General features: G+C 38.2%; 1 protein-coding gene across 3 annotated transcripts in view; it reads right to left on the reverse strand.

Moving 5' to 3' along the window:
• atp2c1 (ATPase secretory pathway Ca2+ transporting 1) overlaps window positions 1-16009 on the reverse strand; it is a 101663-nt gene that overhangs the window by 52163 nt on the left and 33491 nt on the right. For all 3 annotated transcript variants that reach the window (XM_063069630.1, XM_063069628.1, XM_063069629.1), the window contains exons 3-7: window positions 14411-14527; window positions 13027-13116; window positions 10387-10422; window positions 4420-4481; window positions 3211-3319 (exon numbers count right to left, since the gene is read on the reverse strand). In XM_063069630.1, the coding sequence (XP_062925700.1) occupies window positions 3211-3319; window positions 4420-4481; window positions 10387-10422; window positions 13027-13116; window positions 14411-14527 (414 nt within the window). The remainder of the gene's footprint in view (window positions 1-3210; window positions 3320-4419; window positions 4482-10386; window positions 10423-13026; window positions 13117-14410; window positions 14528-16009) is intronic.

Raw genomic sequence — 16009 nt, forward strand, 5'->3', positions numbered from 1 at the left:
ATTTTTGGATGCAGTGACGGACTGTGTTGAGTGACAATGGTTTTCCGAAGTACCCCCGAGCCCAGGTGGCTATAATTGTCACAGTAGCATGACGGTTTCTTAGGCAGTGCAGCCTGAGGGCTCGAAAATCACGCGCATTCAACAGTGGTTTCCGACCTTGCCCTTTACGCACTGAAATGTCTCTGAATTCTCTGAATCTTTTCACCATATTATGTACTGTAGATGTTGAAAGATCTAAATTCTCTGCAATCTTGAGTTGAGAAATGTTCCTTTTGAACTGACTAACAATTTTCTCACAAATTTTGGCACAAAGGTGTGAGCCACGACCCATCCTTGCTTGCAAAGACTGAGCCTTTGATGGACGCTACTTTTATACCCAGTCATGATACCTCACCTGCTACCAATTAGCCTGCTTAATGTGGAGTCTTCCAAACCGGTGTTACTTGAATATTCTGTGCACTTTTCAATCTTATTTTAACTCTGTCCCAACTTTGGTTGAGTGTGTTGCAGCCATCAAATTCTAAATTTGTGTATGTTTACAAAATACAATTAAGTTGGTCAGTAAAACTATTGAAAATCTTTTCTTTGTACTTTTGTCAGTTAAATAAAGGTTCACGTGAATTAACGTATCACAGATTTTTGTTTTAATTGCATTTTGGAAAATATCCCAACTTTTCTGGAAATGGGGTTTGTATTATTCTCAGTGTTCCTCCATTTTAGGTTGAGGATTCAAAGTTACTAGGGATACTACAATTTGTCTAAGGAGACTTTCAGAACATTTTGCACAATTTCTTCTGCCCTTCTGGTAATAACTTGCCATGACAGAGCTTGATGTCTAGTGTCAGACATGTGAGCAACATGGCCTGATCAACACAGCTAATTGTGAGGGTGATGCAAAATTGTAGTGCCTCATAGCTCCAACAACCCAGATTTGATGCTGATCACAGAAACTGTTTTTGCACATTCTCCCCGAGACTGAGTAGGTTTCTGCAGGGTGATCCAGTTTCCTCTTACCACCGAAGTGTGACAGTAGGTTAACTGCCCACTGTAGAGTTACTTCTTGGAATTGCTAAGTGGCCAAAGAATCAAAGGGAAGTTGACGATCATGTGAGGGAATAAACTGGAGGGTTGCACAGAAATTGAGAGGATGCAATTATGAAAGGCCTCTTTCTGTGTTATAATAAAAATAACCTTGATCTTCAAATACCATTTCTCAGATGTCAAAAGGTTGTATCGGTGCTGCAAAGGTGAGGGCCGATTTCTCCTTCACGTCTGTCTACACTGAAGCCTGAGAAATAACTCTTCAGCAACAGAAGAGGCAGTGGACCAGGAAGACCCAGCAATAATGCTCGCTATGACAGACCTGTCATTTTCTCTGTGTCTACTTGTGGTGATATCATCTCTGCAGTTAACACAACCAGATCCATCTACTTTTCAAATAGTTGCAATTATAGTATCTGGAGATCCCTGGTAAATCTTATTATTGCCAAATGTGGAAGATGTGGCTGTGAATTTGCAACTGATTTGAAAGTAACTCCCCAAACTTCAGAACTTCAGCAGTAATATCATATGCAACAAGACCTCCGGCTTGTATCCTTCCTGCAGTCAATAAAGCAAAATGATTTGATTTACTTGGCTACTATCAAAACAGTGTTTAATCAGCTGCCTTAAAAGCATTTGTGTCACACTGCAAAGCCTTAATAACTGACCACTGCTTGCTCCTTCAAGATACTGATAACTCCATTTGGTATGAATTTTTCCCAAGACTTTTAAAGGAAAAATGGGAGGAAATAATCTATCAGGGAGATTGAAAGAAGAGTGACATTAGAGGACAGCTGACATTGTACTATAATTTATCAAGGGAGGAGTGGATAACAAAAGTAATTGCAGGCAAGCTAGTTTAACTTCAGTAATAGGAAAATTCTTGAAATAATTTCTGAGACAGTGTTCACCTGAACTGAGAAATCCAAGCTCGACAGCAATGATTGTTTAAGGGAAAGCCCAAGGCTCATGTTGCCTACCATTTTAAATTGCACTTTGACCTCTCCATCTGTGGTTCCCATGCACTGTTAATAACAAAGACCAGTGTAAAACCTGAGAAACAGCACCTCATTTTTTGTCTCAAAAACAGGCAGATCATTCGCCTGGAATATCAACTCAGTTTATCCACGGCTTTGCATTGCATAGCTACTACATTCCTTTGTGTTCACTAACTTACTTCATTAACCTATCAACTGAATAACCTCATCGACAGTGCATTTCCAAGCCAAATGTGCCACTCATTGTATCAGAGAGAATCCCTTTGTCCAGTCCTCTCTCCTTCCCTCTTTGTAACTTAAACTAGATTACTTTCTTTTCCCTATTTTGGCAAAGGATCCTCAACCTAAATGTTTACCCTTTTCCCACAGAGGCAGCCTGACCTGATGAATGGTTAAAGCAATTCTGTTTCTATTTATGGCTACTGTGATGGTAAGAGTCTCAGGAACAAGTGATGATTAGTCATTCATTCAATACTTCTGGCATGATGATTGCAAATTCATATGCTGGACCTCACCACTGTTACAATCAGGGATATTCTTGAAGTCTTCTCAGAGGATTGTCATATTGTTATGGTGAAGACTATTCTTGGAGCCTCTTTCTCCAGTTAACTGTTCAATTATCAACCACCATTCTAGATGTCGCAGAACTGTGGAGCCTTCCTAGCAAGGTAGTTTAGCTCCCTATTGAATTCTCTTTTGCAGGTTTATAATCCTGTGTTATAGGCATCTCATTTCCAATTAGCACCCTTCTGCATTTCTCACTATCAGCACCACAAATACCAACTCCAAGAATCCAAAAGTCTCTAAATTTATTTATTCAAATATTAACCTCAAAAGCATCCATCCTTCAAATCAAACATAATCTTTCCTTTTTATAAAAAAAAAATCAACCTACCCCTGCTTGATAAAGTTAGAACATAACAACACAAGTCCACAGCTTCCTTCGCAGACAAGAAAGAAATAGACTAGCATGGTTAACACTTGAGATTCCTAACCGCAAGAGCTATGGTTACAAAATTGATAGATCAATGTTCTGATACAATGTGGTATTTTTAAAGACAAGTTCAAACAGTTTGCATGTCAACTTTCTCATAGCTTCAAAGAAATTAATGTATACAGTGGAAATTGAACATTAAAACAAAAACATGACTTTGGTAGGCCTATTCATTACCTCAAACAAACGCAGGTCAGCAGGGACTTTATCACCAACAGTCAAGCACACAGTGTCGCCTGGAACCAGCTCTCGGGCAAGCAAGTGTTCCACCTTCCCTTCCCTTATACTAGGGTAAATAAAGAAAAACTCAAGCCAAAACAGTGAACAAAAAAGAAGCCCAAATCAGTACAATACATTACTACTGTTTATACGGAAATCTTATCCTTATTAAGCAGAGGAAGGGAGCATTATCTTCTTGTTAGTCCAGCTTTATGTGTACCAAGATTAAGTTTTAGAGTGACACCTGACTCCTGAACTGCACCCCAGCTAAATCTCGAGAGCACTTCCTGCTGTACCTATAGGAATCTGATTTCCCAAACTATGGAAATGCCTTTGAGGAAATGTATTGAGAGAAACAATAGCTAAATCAAAGGAAGCTAGCGTACACTTTATCTCATTTACACATGAAGCCTCTACCACTGCTCAGAACATCCCCAATTATGAGGATGATGGCTTTTGTTGTAAAAGGGAGAAAAGGGTAAGGAAGTCAAAGCTCCATGTATGATAAATGAAAGATGAAAGGGAAAAAGGGGTATGCCAAACTTCCAAATCACTTTTTAACTAAATATTTTTTTTTAAAACAAAGGAAGTTTTAAAAAAGAATGCAGAAATACCAAGACAGATCCCAAACATCTGATAAAATCCTACAAGAAACTCATGGAATCAAGAGTCTCTGGTAGAATCAATAACATATTTGCATAAAGCCAGAAGACAAAAAGAGCAGTGGTAATAGACAAGTGAATATTTTTCCATAATTGAGAATGATTAACAGTACTCATCCCCAGGAATCAATATGGCATCAATACTTTTGATATCCACAGAACATGAATCTGTAGAATATAATTTCCAAATCTGCTGTGCAACAAAACTTGTTCATGTGGTTACCAGTGAAGAGGACAGAAATAGACTGAAAGACAAAGACAAGCTGAAAGGGAAGACGTGATAGAATAAATGTATAACAGAAGAAATTACTCTTTTTGTTGAGCACATGAAACAATAGATACATTCTTAAAGCATAAATGATGCATAAAAAAGCTGGATTTAATAGTTTTTAAACAACCTCATCTGCTCTGTGATAATAATAATGAACAGCTTACTTTTGGTACTTTCATACTTATTAACCATGAAAGCATACACCAGAAAAACTCAGGATAATAGAGATCATACCAGTGGCATTCTGGGGGAACCAGTTTGCTTAGCTCTTCAAGGGATTTTTCTGACCGATATTCCTGTGGGGTATCAGCAAAATTAGTAATATCTTTGCACATGAAGCATCTGCAACATTTAAAATTTCTCATATAGATGTACATGGTAATTAATAATAGCATTATAATCTAGATCAGTTCCAGTTTCACCTTAATGGATCTTGAACTACCTCACACTGTAGTCCATTTCTGAAGTTTCACCTAGCACCTGAATTATTTGTATGTTACGCTTTGTAAAAGATCTCTCTTCTGCCAATCAACTTCCTATTACATAGCCTACCTTTTGACAGTACTTAGGAGCAGATTCTTCTTTAAAGCAGGGATTCTGAAGTGTCCTTTTTGATTACAAGTCGGAAGGTTACAGATTTAAGACCCAATGTATTGACAATACAAAGACCAAAATTACTACACAAATTGAATTATATTGCAATGCTTTTTATGGCTCCTGGCAATGGAATAGAGGAGAGAATTCATGGCAGGTCCCAAGCAAAGTTGAAAAGGCTTTGAGTCACCATCTGAAGCTTCAACATAATTCCTTAAGTGTATATGGTGATGCTGGGAAGTTTGGGAACCCAGTAGAATTTTCTATATTTCTGCATAAATATAACACAAAACATGATCAGATCTCCATGCAAGTGCTAAAACTAGATAAAAAGAACCCACTTAAATAAATAACACACAAAAAAATTATACTTCTTCATTTGAGAAAAATGATTAAATATTAAATGCATTTGTTGGAAAAGTATGTCAGCCTCCGAGGCAATGCCTTCTACAAAAGCTATTTGGAATCAGGTGTTCCAATCAATGAGATGAGATTGGAGGTGTGGGTTGTAGAGGTGCCCTGCCCTATAAAAAAGACACACAAAGCCAGGTTACTGACAGAGCCTGTTCTTCTCAAGAAAGATCTGTTTATGTGCATCATGCCTTGATCAAAACAACTTTTGACTTTAGAAGAATTGTAGAGATGCATGAAGCTGGAAAAGGCTACAAAAGCATTTCAAAAGATCTGAGTGTTCATCAGTCCACAGCAAGAGAAAATGTCTACAATGGAAGAAATTCAGTACTGTTGCTACTCTCCCTAGGAGTGGGCTTCCTGCAAAGATCACACCAAGAGCATAAATGTGTAATGATGAGGAAGGTGAAAAAAACCCAAGGATAACAGCAAAAGATCTGCAGAAATCTCTAGAACTTGCTGAAGTCTCTGTTCATGTGTCCATTATAAGAAAAACACTGAACAAGAACGCTGCTCATGGAAGTACACCATGAAGGAAACCAAAGCTCTCCATAAAACATTGCTGCACATCTCAAGTTTTCAAAAGACCACCTGGATGTTCTACAATGCATCTGAGATGATGTCCTGTGGACAGGTGAGACAAAAGTTGAATTTTTTGGCAGAAATGCACATTGCTATGTTTGGAGGAAAAAAGGCCACTTCACACCAACACCAAAACCTCTTCCCAACTGTGAAGCATGGTGGAAGGAGCATGATGATTTGGGATTGCTTTGCTGCCTCAGGACCTGGGCAGTTTGCAATCATTGAGGGAACAATGAATTCAACATTTTACAGGAGAATGTCAAGGTAGCAGTCTGTCACCTGAAGCTTAATAGAATTTAGATAATGAAACAACACAATGATCCAAAAGACAAGAGTAAATCAACAACATTTGGTACAAAAAGAAGAAAATTTGTGTTTTGGAATGGCCGAGTCAAAGTCCTGACCTTGATCCTATAGAAATCTTGTGGAAGGACCTGAAGCAAGCAGTTCATGCAAAGAAGCCCACCAGTATCCCAGAGTTGAAGCAGTTTTGTAAGGAGGAATGGCCTAAAATTCCTCCAAGCCGACGTGCAGGATTGATCAACAGTTACTGAAAATGTTTGGTTGAAGTTATTGCTGTAGAAGGGGGTCACACAAGTTACTGAAAGGAATGCTTTACATACTTTTTCCAACAAATACATGTAATATAGATGTAATATAGGATCATTTTTCTTAATAAATAAATGAACAAGTATAATGTTTTTGTGATATTTATTTAATTGAGTTTTCTTTATCTAGTTTTAGGATTTACGTGACGATCTGATCACGTAAATAAATATGGTCATATTTATGCAGAAATCGAGAAGATTCTACAGAGTTCACAAATTCTCAAGCACCACTGTACATTAATTCTGTAAGATCCCCATTATTATTCTTTTATATTCATAAGGAAGGAAACTATCAGCATAGGTACTTTGAAAAGCACTCATTGTTGAAAATCCAAATAAAAACTGCAAATTTTGCAAATTTGAAATAAAATATAATACTGAAACAATATAGACCAGACATCGCTTGCAAAAGGAGCAGTTCTGAAGTGAATAGATCTGAAGCGTTAATGTTCTTTCCATAGACCTTTTGACCTTAAAGAAAGATTCAACACATTGTTTTTATTTTAGAGTGCAATATTACAGTATTCACACCAAGGGTTTTTTTTTATTGTACTGTCAGCAATACAAATGTAGGAAAACAAGCATTACTGAAAAATTATAAACCAAACAAAGCCATATCCTTACAGGATCTGTTGGTGCAGCCTGATGACTGACAGGCAGAAAAAATGCAATCACATATTTTTAAAACTAAAATAAAAATGGCAGAAAGATAGTCTCCCAGGAGACTGAATTAGTTTTGTGTTGAAGTGCCGTTAGGTAAAAAATAAAGTGAATGGCGTACATACTAATATTTTTAAGCTTGAAAATGCAAAGTAATTTTAATCAAATTTACTTACTATTTTTCATCATCAGTCCTTCTAGGGAAAAGATTGGAATGCACACCCTTAATGACAAATTGCTTTCAGGACTGACAGATAACTATATCATTAGGTCTATGCTATGTCTTAAAATACTATAAAGAAAAAATATTGCCAGTGCAACTTCATTGCTTTAAAATGGATCATACTAAAATCCTTGAAAGGTACATAGTCAAATTTAACTTGTTATCAGAGAAATTTATGAGGCGAATTTGGGAGGAAAACTGCTCAGCATGGATTCAAGAAAAGATAGGTATCTTGATTAGACCAGATTTTCGTCATTGGAAAGATTTTAAGTTGGCATAACTGTGATTTTAAATAAAAGAAAGCAAATGGGGAAAAAAAGTCCTGATGAAGGGTCTCAGCCTGAAACGTCAACTGCACTCTTTTCCATACATGCTGCCTGGCATGCAGAGTTCCTCCAGCATTGTGTGTGTGTTGCTTGGATTTCCAGCATCTGCAGATTTTCTCTTGTTTTGGAAATGGAAAAAATAGCAATCCAAGTAAGTTTTCACAATGGTGGAGGTCAAGGGAAGCACAAGGCCATTTGAAACATAGGAGCAGAATTAGGGCATTCGGCCCATTGAGGCTATTCTACAATTTGAAACCGGCTGAACTTTATTCTTTCTCAATCCCATTCCCCTGCAACCATTGATGCCCTTAGTAATCAAGAAACTATCAAATATAAATATACCCAATAACTTGGATTCCACAGCATTCTGGGGCAATGATTCACTATCCTATGGCTAAAGAAGTCCCTCCTCATTTGTTCTAAAGGTAAATCCTTCTATTCTGGCTGGGCCCTCTGGTCCTAGACACTCCCACTACTGAAGTCATGCTCTCCACTCTGTCTCAGCCTTTCAATATTTCAAAGGTTAAATGGAACCCGTCCCACTCATTCTCCTGAACTACAGTAGGTACAGGCACTGAGCCACTAAACGCTCCTCGTATGTTAACCCTTTCATCCCTAGGATCATTGTTGTCAATATCCTTTGGACTCTTTCCAACGCCAGCAAATCCTTTCCTACATATGGGGTCCAAAACTGCTCGCAATACTCCAAATGCAGTCTGACCAATGCCTCATAAAGCCTCAGTATGGCATCTTTGCTTTTATATTCTAATCCTCTTAAAATGAAGGCTAACTTTATATTTTCCTTCCTTACTACTGATTCAACATGCAAACTAACCTTTAGAGAACCCTGCACTTGGACTCCCAAATCCCTGTGCACTCCAATTTCTGAATTTGCTCTCCAGTTAGAAAATAGTCTATGTCTTTATTCCTTCTACAAAAGTGCAGTACCATACACTTCCTGACACTGTATTCCACCTGCCACTTCTTTGCCCATTCTCCTAATCTGCAGTCTCCCTCCTTCCTCAACACTGCCTGCCCTCCCCATCTATCTTTGTATCATTCACAAACTTGGCCACAAAGCCAGTAATTCCATCATCCCAATCATTAACATACAACGGGAAAAGAAGCAGTCCCACCACTAATCCTTGTGGAACTTTCAAGCAATCAGAAAAGTCCTACTTTAGTCCCACTCTTTGCCTCCTGCCAATCAGCCAACTTCTGTCCATCCTTCATGTAATAGGTGCAGCCTTATGTGCAGCACCTTGTCAAAGCCCTTCTGAAAATGCAAGTAAACAATATCCACTGACTCCTTTGTCTATCCTGCCTGTTATTTCCTCAAAGAATTCCAACAACTTTGTTAAGCAAGATTCTCCCTCAAGGAAACCATGCTGACTTTGGCTATTTTATCACGTGCCCCGAAGTAACCCAAAACTTCATCCTTACTAATGGACTCTAACATCTTGCTATCTATTGAAATCAGGCTAACTGGCCTGTAAGTTCCTGCCTTCTGCCTTCCTCCCTTCTTGAAGAGTGGAATGACATTTGCGATTTTCCAGTCCCCTAGAACCATTCCAGAATCTAGTAATTTTTGGAACATGATTATAAATGCCTCCACAATCTCTTTGGCTACCTCTTTCAGAACCATGGGATGGAGCCCATTGGTCCAGGTGACCCATCTACCTTGACTTGCCTATCTTCAGATCTCTCAGCTTTCCAAGCACCTTCTCCTTCATAATGACAACTACATTCATTCCTGCCCGCTGACAGGTTCAGGTGTTCAAATTTCTGCCATGTTGCTAGTATCTTCTACAGTGAAGACTGATGCAAAATCCATATTCATTTCATCCGCCATTTCTTTGTTCCCCATTATTACTGCTCCATTGTCATTTTCCAATGGTCCAATCCACTCTTGCTTCTCTTTTACATTTTATTTATCCAGAAAATCCTTTGGTAACCTCTTTTATAGTATTGGATAGCTCACTTTCCTATTTCATCTCTTCCCTCCTTACAGCTTTTTTAGTTGTCTTCTGTTGGTTTTTTAAAGCTTCCCAATTCTCTACCTTCCTACTTTTTTTGCTCCATTAAATGCCCTCTCATAGCACTAGGCATGCTGTAACATTTCCATTTACATTGGTGAGCTGGACAGATTGAAATTAACATGGATTCATAAATCAATTTCTTAGATTTTAGGTGTGTATAAATTAAAAGGCATTTTCTTCTCTCAGATGAATTCATACACACCTGAAAATCACATCTGTTCACAGTTAGTCATATACCACTATACATATCAAAAACTGTGCCAGTACATGAACATAAAGGGTGAAGAAACAATTTTCTTCAGGTATAACAACACTTAGGGGAAATCTGTCAGAACCTTTTCCTTGGAATGGCTAATGTCACAGATTCCACTGGGAGAAGAAATTATTGCGGCCTGAGCAGAACAGACAGGAACTGCAATAATACTCATGCTTGATGGAGTTGACAGGCACGTGATAGAGTACAAGTTACATAGAATATAGTTTAAAGGAAAAAAAGTGAGGGAATAGAACTGATGAATGCTCGGAGAACCTGTGAAGACACTTTTGAGAACATATATGCTTCCTCCTACATCTTAAGAAAATGAAAATTCAATTTATCTTCCTACTACTGATAAAAGCAATATTACAGAAACATTAGTATTTGACAATACGCAAGCTTAAGATTATTGACAACAGTGATAGCTTAGAAACACCCAGAAAATCTTAAAATTTATATTTCCATGTTTGAGTGAATTTTAAATCAGAATAGAGATACAAACCTGCACAAATGCCACTGTAACCACAATCAGAATAGCCTAACAGAGAGAAAGAGAGAAAAAGAAAAATGTTATTAATCCAACAGTATAATCATTTTTTTCGGAAACAGATTGAATATTGATCACTTAACACAAAATTAAAATATTGTAAAATACTTTCATGATTGTTTAACTATCAAAAAATTTATTTTACATATAATAATTGCATAGTGTCATCAAAGTAAATTAAAAGATTAAGATTGTCCTGAACAAGGCAATGTCACATCAGCAAGACTAAAATTAGGCTTTATATCGTCAACAGTTAACATTGAAATGCTTTGTGACCGCTAAAAGAATGATAAAATTACTATGTTAACTATGGAGAAAATTACCATCCTGTTAAAAGAACAATAAGTCTGGTGCATACGTTCTATCAAATGCAGAAGTCCTAGATTCACCTGCAGAACAGACCAAAACGCCGAATCTGCCAGTTCAGTCTGCTTCTGCATTAAACGAAGTGAAATAGCTAAGACAACCTTGCTTATATTCACAAATTAAACTATCTAGAACTGTGTAATATTAGATCTAATGTAGGTCCAGAGATTCATTTGATTAAAGACTAGGTTAAAGAGAGTGTATCCCCTGTTCCAAATAATTATTTTAATACAACGCTTCCAATTCTTTGTATTGTTTTTAATAGTTTAACTTATTTTAAAACTTTATTTTAAATCACTTGCTTCAATTCTCCTGCTCAAGGATAACGGGGATAGGCAAGTGAATGATGGCTCAGCTTATGATGCCCATATCCCTTCTATGAATATTTAAAAATTGTGATAAATATTAAATGTCTCCTAAAATCCTGCACTGCTCTATATTGCCAGATTCTGATATTTATTAGGTCAATAAGATTGGCCCTCCAGATAAATACAGGCGCAGGAGAGACACTGATACAGAAGCTTGGACTCATGAAATACACTTTGTACATATGAGCCAGCAAGTTCAGGAAAAGACAAGATGGAAGTTAAGAATCTCCATAATCATGAGACCATAAGACACAGGAGCAGAAATAGGCCATTCAGCCCATCAAGTCTGCTCCACCATTCCATCATGGATGATCCCAGATCCCATTCAACCCCATACACCTGCCTTCTCGCCATATCCTTTGATGCCCTGACTGATCAGGAAATTATCAATTTCCCCTTAAATATACCCACGGACTTGGCCTCCACCGCAGTCTGTGGCAGAGCATTCCATAGATTATACTCAGATCATATCGCCATAATTCAATATTCATCACTTACAGATGCCAACTTAATCTTGAACCTATCTGTAAATTTAAGAGTTTGCTAGATTGGCATATTAATTACACATTAAATGACCCCACATAGTAAAGGCCCACAATTACCAAGGTTGGTTTTACGTACACATGTAAGTAGTTATGCTTATGTGAGAATGCTGTTCTTGGGACTACAGTTCAGCATTCAACACCATAGTTCCACCCAGGCTCAACAAGAAGCACAGAGACCTCGGCCTTGACCATGCCTTGTGCAGCTGGATCCTGTCATATCTCCAACAGGTGGGAAGAGTGGGCTTGCTCACCTCCACCTTTCTGACTCTCAATACAGGAGCCCCTCAGGGCTGGGTACCAAGAACCCTCCTTTGCTCCCTGTATACCCATGACTGTGTCGCCACCCACAGCTCTAATCTGCTAATTAAATTTGCCGATGAAACCACATTGATTGACCTAATCTCAAACAATAACGAGGTGGCCTACAGGGAAAAAGTCATCTCTCTGACACAGTGGTGTCAAGAAAACAAACTCTCCCTCAGTGGATTTGGGGTTGAGAGGGTAAACAGTTCCTCTCAGCATCCACATCACCGAGGACCTCACGTGGTCTGTACACACCAGCTGTATGGTGAAAAAGGCACAACAGCGCCTATTTCACCTCAGATGGCTGAGGAAGTTTGGTATGGGCCCCCAAATCCCAAGAGCTTTCTAAAGGGGCACAACTGAGAGCAGCCTGACTGGCTGCATCACTGCCTGATATAAGAACTGCACCTCCCTTAATCGCAGGACTCTGCAAAGAGTGGTGCGGACAGCCCAGTGCATCTGTAGTTGTGAACTTCCCATGATTCAGGGCATTTACAAAGACAGGTGTGTAAAAAGGGCCCATAGGATCACTGGGGACCCGAGTCACCCCAACCACAATTTATTCCAGCTGCTACCACCCGGGAAACAGTATTGCAGCATAAAAGCCAGGACCAACAGGCTCCAGGACAGCTTCTTCCACCAGGCCATCAGACTGATTAACTCAGGTTGATTTGAGTGTACTCTATATTACACTGACTGTTCTATTTGTTATAAATTACTATGATTGCACATTGCACATTTAGATGGAGATGTAGCGTAAAGATTTTTACTCCTCATGTATGTGAAAGATATAAGAAATAAAGTCAATTCAATTACTATTCAAGCAAAGTCAACTAAATGCTCCAGTCCTGAACAAATACATTTTAAACTAATCAGTCTCATTCTGTGTTGTTTAAACATATTAAAATAGGAGCAAGGAGCAAGATATGGAGTAGTTCAAATTGCATGTTTTTACTCCTGATTTGTGTACTTGCACCTCTATCTATACATTTAAGTGTACATTCACATCTTACCACTGTAATGCTGACCGCATCATCCAGCTGGTGCATTAGAACACTGATAACAGCTGAAGCCAGAAGCAGCATAATAAGAGGATTTTTAAACTGAAAAATAATTGTAAGAAAAGTTTAACAACATATTTCTGATGGACCTCCAGTTCACAATTTTACAAGAAAGCAACAGATGTAAAATGAGAATCTTACTAACATCCATCAATTCTCTACTATTTCAAGATGGTTGCAAGAACCGTAATTCAAGTTTTGGCAAAACGTCATGGGCCAGAAGGCGTGCCCTGCCCTGCGCTGTACTGTTCTGTGTTGTCTGCATTATAGGTTATGAGCTTGAAATGCACAATGTATTTTTGAAACTGAAACTGATCCTGATCTCAATGTCTTCTGCTGAGGTATTATTTCAATTTCACCAAAAGCAGTATTTAACTGGGTGAGACAAACCATAGTACATGATTCCTTAGGAAGGAAACAGAGAGCAACAATGATGTTCAGATTTATCTACCTTAAACAAACAACATGCCTTTGCATAGTGATATCAAAATAAAATAGCATGCTTTGGTAGGTAGTGTTCATCAAGAATAACTCCTCTTAATAAAAAGGGATCTACATTTCTACAGCATCTATCAGAAGGTCACAGAGTGCTCCACAGCCAAAAATATACTTCTGCTATCTAATCAGCAGCAGTCAGTCTGTGCACAGCAAACTCTTGCAAACAACATTTTGATGAACTAACTTGCTTTAGAATATTGACTGAGGGATACACACTAGCGAGGACACTGGAGAATCATATTTATTTTTCCATGTAAATAATCTATCTAATCTGATGGATAGGTTTATTTTTCTCATCAGAAAACAGAAACTCTTTTGACTGGAGCTCTCACTCAAGACTGCAACGAATGAAATTATTTTTATTGCTCATGCAGTTACTACTATCTCATCTTAACAACTGAAGAATAATCTGGTCTATTCAAGCCAGAAAAGGTGTTCCACACTGCAAAAGACATACATTTGTTGGCTGATTATGGAACCTGAGCTGCCCTTGATGGAAAGATGTTGAAACACTTGCATTCAACTAGTCAGAAACTCATCTTGTGAACAACATGGAATCAGGAGCAAACTCAAATACCACTTTTATAGCCTTTCAGAAGAATTGCATTACTAGTCTCTTGAAATTCCAGTATAACTTAAGAAATCAACAACTTGCCACTATCATTTTTGATGCCCATTCAAAACTACCTTGAAATTGTAAGACTTCTCTTATAGAGCTCACTTGTCCCCTTTCAGGTACCAAAATAAGTGTGTATTAAACAAACTGGATCTCTGCCATCTGAACACCACTGGGCCATTGTCATAATGCAACTAACACTGAGAAAAACATTTCTCTAACCTGAGAAATATATTTTTTCCACAGAGGCTCATCTTCATTGATTTCAAATTCATTCCATCCGTGGTATGCCCGACGACGAGAAATTTCACTATTCTTTAGGCCATTATGAAGGTCGCTCTGTGTTAAGATAAACAGGGTTTTAATAAATGCATCAAGATCACTGATAATGGCGTTATACACACTGAGGCACATGTTGCAAAATGCAATGCTGCCACCTTGACTGTAATGAATGGAAAACAATGCCATTCTGTATAAAAAAGCTGTGGATTTCACTGTGAATTTTGAAATTTCCCACAATTTATCTTCTCTTTCAAGCCCTTTTGAATTATGCCACTTACAGTGTGAAGGTTACATTCACACATCCAAAGAGCTTTGAGTAAATCACAATGAAGTGCCATATTCAAGGCTGAAAATGAACCATTTAACTATAGTACTGCAGCAGTAGGCCATTCATCCTCTTGTACCAACTGTACCGTTCACTTGGTCTTGTATCTCAAAATCTACCAACCCATTGATCCATGTTACTTGATAGATTAATAGATTGTTTTTTAAATTTGTGCACAATTATACTTTTTTTATACTTTATTGTCGCCAAACAATTGATACTAGAACGTACAATCATCACAGCGATATTTGATTCTGCGCTTTGCGCTCCCTGGAGCACAAATCGATAGTAAATATTAAAAATTTGAATTATAAATCATAAATAGAAAATAGAATAGGGAAAGTAAGGTAGTGCAAAAAAAAAAAAAAAAATGAGAGGCAGGTCCAGATATTTAGAGGGTACGGCCCAAATCCGGGTCAGGATCCGTTCAGCAGTCTTATCACAGTTGGAAAGAAGCTGTACACAAATCTGGCCGTACGAGTCTTCAAGCTCCTGAGCCTTCTCCCAGAGGGAAGAGGGACGAAAAGTGTGTTGGCTGGGTGGGTCGTGTCCTTGATTTTCCTGGCAGCACTGCTCCAACAGCGTGTGGTGTAAGGTGAGTCCAAGGACGGAAGATTGGTCTGTGTGATGTGCTGGGCAACAATTACATGCTGCAGGTTGTAATCCCTCACAGTGATAGTTCCCTCATACATCTACTGTAACAATGAAGTGAAACAGTTTTAGAGGTCACAAATATTACCTAGATGTTGTCTGATATGCCCTTGATATTAACTGGATGCTCAGCCAATGATCAGGACTTGCACGATATGCTTCAATGAAGAGAGAAGCAATCCTTAAAGAACAAATGGCATCGTGCAGAAGTTTTGTTCAACAATCATATCATGGGAAGACTGGCCTTAGAAAACCCAAGGCTCTATGACGGCATTCAGAATAGCAGATTTAGAATGGCTTAAGTTTCAAGCTCTTCATTACCTCCAAGAAAATTAAGGTGATCTTAATTGCCAGGAAGTTCATAGAGTGGTTTTCTTATTCTTCAAGATGAAAATGCTCAAAGGCATCTTCTTCCAAAAGAGTCCACTTTCATCCATGTTTAACACTAGTTTTGGAGATATCCACCTTTCTCAATTATTCGTCTCAGCTCTTGTTAGCTAGAAGAACCTTGAGCTATCAGAGTTCTTGTGCTAACTGCTCCCCCCACAAGACAGAGATTATAT

The sequence above is a fragment of the Mobula hypostoma genome, chromosome 17 (genome assembly GCF_963921235.1).
Source record: "Mobula hypostoma chromosome 17, sMobHyp1.1, whole genome shotgun sequence".
Lineage (NCBI taxonomy): Eukaryota > Metazoa > Chordata > Chondrichthyes > Myliobatiformes > Myliobatidae > Mobula > Mobula hypostoma.